Genomic DNA, 6,976 nt, shown 5'->3' with positions numbered 1-6,976 from the left:
CTAGCCATTCTTGTGCACTGCGTAAATCCTTCCTGCACAAGAGGAGCGCATGCCACGGGCTCGTTCCGCACCGCGCCAGGCAGCGCAACGCTTGGATCCGCTGCGCTGATTCGGAAGTGGCAGCGGTGAAAACTAACGCAGTCGCTCGGCGTGCAGGGACTGTGCTGCCGAGCTGCGGCCGTCCCGAGAGAACGGGGGAAGCGGACGCAAGTAAAAAAATGTACAAATATTTATTGCAGTATTGAACAAAACAAAAGAACCGCGTCTTGAGGAGCGGCTCCGTTTCAACGCACTTGGACAGCAAAACATTCACACACGGGCGGAAAATAATTCGCCCCACTCTCGTCATCGGTCCACTTCTCGCAAAAAAAGAAAAAGATAGATCCTATACGCGACTGGCATCACTAAAAGACTGCCCCTGACAGTAGATGTGCTCTCTGCAGGCCAAAGACTTGACGCCCAGTCGATCATTCGCGCTCCGAGAACACGCGTGCAGAAGAAGGCTTTGGGTGCCGACGGTACAGGCCGCCTGTGAAGCTTCTGGGAAAAGCAGGTGCTCGCAGTTCGTTGTACACATGAGAGTTAAACCCCACGCCGACCGACGAAGAATCCTGCTCGAGCATCGCCCTTCCTGTAAGTTGGATACGCCGACCGGAATGTGGACTGTTCGGGCCGCCTTCCCAAGCGCAGCTCTGATGCATGGATGAAAAAGCTCCACAGTCATCTAATCTGCTTAGCCCCGGTACCAGCCACGGCTGATATATACGACGATCTTGACGACACGTGCAAGGCACAAGCGGAGATTTCCGACTCGGACCGCGACCTTTCCATCGGGCTACAAGGATGCCGAAACACCTCCTTTCTGGGCTGTTGCAAACCCGTTCCGCTTACGTCAGGTGCCCAGAAAGGGATGTGGCGAAGCCCTCGTTGTAAAAGTGCATAGCAGACAGGGTTGCGGCACGCTTCCCTATGCGGGTGGCCACGCGCAGACGCATAAGTAACTCGGGCCCATGTGAAGGCAAACACAAAGAAATAAGCTGCTCCGCTATGCCAGCAGGAGACGAAGGGGTGTGCCCTTTCATTTTTGGTACAAAGGTGGCCGCCCTCAAAACTTTCCCCTTTCGAAACAAATCTTCAGCAATGTTTCCGTCAGATGGAAAACTGAAAAGAGAATCTATAGCTGGGAGGGACACCTCAGCGAGCCCCTGGAAAGGGGCATCAGGCCACCCGGAGAGTAGCCAGGTGTGGCTATCCGGGGTTGGCTAACAGTGCTGAGGCCCTCCTATCCCCATATGTGATTGGCCTTATTTTAGTCCGCCGCTAACCCAACTGCAGGCGCAGGACGCCGTCGGCCACCTCCCGGACAGATATTTATCGGTACGCCACCCCCGATATCCGCGCCACATTGCGTTCTTCACATCTTCTTTCGACTACATATACCGCTCGTCCACAGACCGTTTATGGGCACGATTTCAAACAGCGATTTCAAGTTTTAGGTGTATAGCCCAGCCGCTTATTCGTGCCTTATAAAACGCGGCGAGAGGTGGCCTCTGGGTGTTACGGCATCGCGACCTCTCATGTGTTTTTCAGCTCTCTTCGTCAGCCGGCTCAAGGGTCGGGGGAGGGGCGACGCGTCTCATGCATTGCCCACGCAACACCCCCTCCGTACTTGAAGATATGCTAGACGCGCAACCCATCTGATGGTCGACCCTTGCCCCAAATGGCCAGCGTTCTCGATGCCACTCGAAAGCGCAGCACGGTCAGACGGCGGGCGGCCGGTGCGGCGCGACGGGAACCCAGGGAAAATGCGGGCAGAAGGCGGTGTCCAGGGAGGCCAGCGATGAACAGCCCGATGACAGGACGGCTTCACGGAGCTCCTGGCGGGCCTTGCGCACAATCAGGCTCATCAGCACCACGCTGAGCACCACCTGCACATAGCGACACGGCGCAGTCAGCCTCGGGCCGGCAGGGAAACTGGTGTGTACCTGTGCGAGCAGCACGGCGTATCCGGCAGCGGCAGTGGCGTCGTCATCGAGCACTTCCTCCATGGAACGCACCGTGGTTCCCAGGTACACATTGATGACCTGCGTCGGCACCAGGCCCAGCGCAGACGCCGTCACGTACCGGCCCAGGCTCATCTGGCTCACCTGCACCCCAGTATACATGCACATCACTCACGGCCCTGATCAAACGATACGACTGGACTACGCATGCTGCAGCAATGTCCCTTATGCGGAGGTCCTTCGGCATGCGAGAGCGAAACTGTCTCGCTGCTGTTTGCAAGTCAAATGGCGAATACGCAGCGTGGTCTACTGTGACATTTATTTATTTATTTATTTACAATACCTACAGCGCCCGGACGGGCATTATTGTAGGGGGAGGGGTATAAAAGTGAGGCGCAGCACAGCTCTGGATGCCGTCCGCCTACCCACGTTGGGCCTTCCAGCCGCGCTTCTTGGTGTCGCGCTACATGGGCCGCGGGGGCATGACGTAGCCACAAAGTTGTACTGGCTCCGGACCCGGTCGCGAGGAGTTCGAAACAGGCAAGCGAAGAGTGCGGGGCACAGACCAGACGCAAGCGGCAAGGTAAGTGAGCGACCGTTATTCGCTGTCCTCGTGGCCTTTGTCGACGGGCATTCGCGTGCCTAGTCATACAGGTCCCTAAAATCACGAGCCGACAGCCCCGCCCTTGCGGTACCTACGAGCGCTCGGCGAAACCCGTCGAGTAACCGCCGCCGCTGACCCGAGTCAGCAGCGTTTTGCTGCTAGCAGAGGGGGGCAACCTAATGAGGTTTCGGCCTCATGAGGTCGACCTCAACCTCACTTCGTGAGGTGAGGTTGAGGTGAGGTCGGCGACGGCTCGAAATTTTGTGAGTGAGGTCAGCAAATCAGACTTCAACCTCACGCGTGAGTTTGAGGGTGAGTGAGGTCGTCATTCAGTGAGGTCTAGACTTTTCGCAGTTGTCACGTCTTACTCCGACGAGTGCCGCTTCCGAAGCGGAGTAGCAGCGCATCACCGCAGTGTTCATGCAATGACGCTTGGTGTTCGGTTTCCCCTGTCTAGACAACCGGATGCCGCAGTCCGCTCTTAGCTTTCGGTGCTGCGCCGTAATGTCCGTTCAGCCCGAGCCGACAGGAGGACGCACCCCTCTGGTCTTCCTGGAAGGAGTGCTGCTGTCACAACACGCCACTCTGCCTCCCCCTTGCCCCGCTGGCGTAGCACCCGTAGCTGCCTGCCGGTCGGCTCAAACTCCCGGGAGCGCGCAAAGCACGTAACTCACGTTACGTCCGCGGTAGCTTTGTTTGATGCCGCAAACAAATAAGTTCAGTCCAACAAGCACGCAATAAATTCGACGCAGCGCGGGTGGCCCCAAGCAAGACTACTTCATGTTCATGCTCGTTGCCGGCGCTGACGTCATGGCTCTTGCCTTGCAGTCGAATAAAGGGGATCCTGCTGTACACATAGAGAAATTCAGTATTCCACGTGTGTCAACTAATTATGAAAAGAGAACCCACGCATTTAATGTACCTTCATGTTTCAACAAATTTGAAACCGACAACACCTTCACCTCTGTTCGAAATATTAAGGCGTTTATACGGTCATTTGTGCAGTCAAATGAATGACACCATGCGCTTTTCGTATGCTGCCCTTATTAGACAATTGATTTGGAACAATGCTCTTCCTTTATATGTAGTGCTCAAAAGATAATTCAGTTGCAGGAATGCCCTGTCTGGCTTTTTTTATGCGTATTGAGGAAAATACAATCTTGTTCTTATACTATGCCAGTACTAGTACCATGTTTTGAGCCTCGCTACTTAGCGACATACATGTGTTTGTTTATTCCTTTTGAACATTTATGTACTTTCAATATTATGTTTTGTTTCTTGTTTTTGTGCAAGGCTTTGTTTTGATGCACTCATGCTGTACTGCCCAGCCACGCTCACAAGCATCAATGCTTAAGCGGGCTGGTTACTATCATGCACATTTGCCTGGAAATAAACAATTATTATTATTATTATTATTATTATTATTATTATTACAAGCTGACTTAACAGAAACTGGACTAGTCAGCACAGGCGAGAGAATATGATTCATGCTGTTCCTAACAACGACATCTGCTGATTTGATGATAAAAAAGCACGAAGCCAGAAAAACCTCTATAACACCGTCTACGTTTTTGATCGGTGACTTCCCCTTTCGAATGTCACACTAATTCTGTATATTCCCGTTCCGTAATGCAAGCACGCCTGCACGTAACGCCTGCTTTTAATTATTATTATTATTATTATTATTATGTGGACAGAGGTTGAGCTTTTGAACGCCATGGCTCTGCCGCTTCGAACGGAGCGTGGACCTTTGTGTACGATAAGGAGCTCACAACAGTCGGTAGAATTCTCTTTTACACCTTGATACAATCAAGCTGAAAGAAATTTTCTCAGCCGTCACTACACAGCGATTGCCGAAAGATCGTGGTCCTATTTTGATTCCAATCTTCTATCCAGACTTTTTTTTCCCGCGCAAGACGCAATGAAATATGATGACGGTGTCTGGGCCCGCACCATCTCGTTTCCCGCTGATTTACAGCTGCACCCCTAGCTGTACATCCTGTCTTTTTGTCAAGCTTACGGAAACTTCGTCAGAAAATTGCTACTGACACTAACAATCCTGCGCACTGCTGTACCTCTGTGCTATCTTATAGAACGCAGAAAGGTGTACTACGTTCATACAAGTGTTACGTAGGGTTTCTCCTGTTTCCTTTGGAATCATGGCGCACTCGTATCAGTAAAATCGCAATGTTTAGATATTTGCATGCGCCTTTTAGTTGACGCAGAATTTCAGTTGAAGCTAGTTCTTTTTTCTTCAACTTTCACGTTCTTTCGAGCGGGCTGCTTTCATTGACGACCTCATTAATCATGCTTTCTAGGCAACCTTATACACGCCCCAGAAAAGACGTAACCGATTGAAATTCCAAGTACTTCATCTGAAACGTTGCTGATTTCAGTGAATTACAACCGCCCAAAAGCAGGTAACTGAGCATTTACAAAAGTCTGTAATCGAACACTATAACGCTATTTTTCTTTCCACTTTCATTGGCATAAGACATACGATATAGAATGAACCGGTGCGCCTTCCTTGATCTGTTGTCTACTGCAATTCACATGCTGTTAATTTTCCACAGCAGTCATTTTTCTCACTTTTTGTCGGTATTTTTGCCACGCCTCCTAGTGAAAATATCAGCAGCGACTCCCTCGGTGTATGCTCTGGGGGAAGGGCGGAGTGGTAATGTACGAAGACCTTGCACACGAGCTCGCATAGTTATGCAAAGCGTCGCGCTTCGTCGTTGTTCGCGCTCGGGGGGACAAAGCACGAGCTCACTAAACTTGACATTCTGTTGTGCCGCCGCGAAGAAATGTGAACCGCGAAACATGGGGCTAGCCACATGTAGGACGCATATATATATATATATATATATATATATATATATATATATATATATATATATATATATATATATATATATATATATATATATATATATATACATGCCGCCGCAATGGCTGAGTGGTTACAGCGCTCGTCTGCTGGCCCGAAAGACGCGGGTTCGATTCCGGCCGCGGCGGTCGAATTTCGATGGGGGCGAAATTATAGAGGCCCCTGTACTGTGCGATGTCGGTGCACGTTAAAGAACCCCAGGTGGTCGAAATTTCCGGATCCCTTCATTACGGCGTCCCTCATAGCCTGAGCCGCTTTGGGACGTTAAACCCCCATAAACCATATATATATATATATATATATATATATATATATATATATATATATATATATATATATATATATATATATATATATATATATATATATATATATAGTAGTAAAAGACTTTTATTCGACCATAATTTATAGGCCGAGCATGTCGACCGCCTGGGCGACCAGAAGCCGCTGTTCTTCTTCCCCTTCAGCGCCAAGCCAGTCGAGCCAGGTGGTGATGGATAGAAAGGGTGGGGGGAAGGAACCCGACTGCTGAGCAGCCGGGCAATAGAAGAGGCAATGGGCCAGGTCCGCATAGATGCAGGGGCAGTTGGGACAGGAAGGGTCCGATCGATAGCGATAGAGGAAGAGGCGGGACGGGGTGATAACTGCATTCATCTGAATGTGCCGAAGAAGGCGAGACTCCGGCACCGTGAGTGATGGATGAGGAGGAGGGTAAAGGCGTTTGTCGAGGCGGAGCTCAAGGTAGACCTCTTTTATGGTGCGGCGAAGGGTGAGTCTCCCACCGTCCTCCGAGGGCTTGGGCCAGGGGATCAACGGTGCCCGGAAAAGTGTGTCGCGGGCGAGCTGATGGGCCAGCTCATTGCCGTCAATCCCTGAATGCCCAGGGACCCAGCGGAGGAAAACGATGGAAGGCTGAAGTGCGGAGACCGTTCGTTCGACCTCCTGTTGGAGAGAAGGGGTCAGGGTGCGTTTCTGTATGTGGTGCATAGCGGCTTGTGAGTCTGAATAGACTGTGTACTCTTGGAGAGAGGGAAGGAGGGCAAATGACTGGAGGGCATGCGCAATGGTGAGGACCTCGAGAGACAATGCGTCTGGAGGGTGTAGATACGGCCCGCTGGTGTGGGTTTCAGGAGCAGGGAGGTGTGGATGGTACAGGGCGTAGCCGCAGGAACCTCGAGGAGCCACGAAGGGAAAGAAGAGAGATCTGAAAATTGAAACTTGGATTTTGAGGTAAAACGCGGCACTACGCTGCGGCGGAACACCTGTGGCTCGGTTAGAGTGAACAGCTCGGTGCTACTAGTGGCGCATGCGCAGTAGTGACTAGGGAGCGAGAGAGAGAGAGAGAAATATCCGCGGCGAGGCGCGCGTTGTGACGTCATGTGCCTCCTCGGAGTACTGCCATGGCGAAATCGCAAGTTCGCGGCCAGTAAAGCTTTCGCTTTATAAAATTGGAGTACCGTTAAGCTTCGTTGCGTGTTGCAG

At 51.3% G+C, this 6,976-nt stretch overlaps 1 protein-coding gene across 1 annotated transcript in view; it reads right to left on the bottom strand.

Moving 5' to 3' along the window:
* Nucleotides 1-207: 207 nt before the first annotated feature.
* The window catches only part of LOC144113811 (transmembrane protein 64), a 33,687-nt gene continuing 26,918 nt past the window's right edge, over nucleotides 208-6,976 (bottom strand). Inside the window, exons 2-3 of the mRNA XM_077647146.1 lie at nucleotides 1,986-2,147; nucleotides 208-1,928 (exon numbers count right to left, since the gene is read on the bottom strand). Of these exons, the coding sequence (XP_077503272.1) occupies nucleotides 1,761-1,928; nucleotides 1,986-2,147 (330 nt within the window). The 3' untranslated portion in view covers nucleotides 208-1,760. The remainder of the gene's footprint in view (nucleotides 1,929-1,985; nucleotides 2,148-6,976) is intronic.

This window comes from Amblyomma americanum, chromosome 1, assembly GCF_052857255.1.
Source record: "Amblyomma americanum isolate KBUSLIRL-KWMA chromosome 1, ASM5285725v1, whole genome shotgun sequence".
In the NCBI taxonomy this organism is placed as follows: domain Eukaryota; kingdom Metazoa; phylum Arthropoda; class Arachnida; order Ixodida; family Ixodidae; genus Amblyomma; species Amblyomma americanum.
This window is presented reverse-complemented; position numbering and strand designations above follow the sequence as displayed.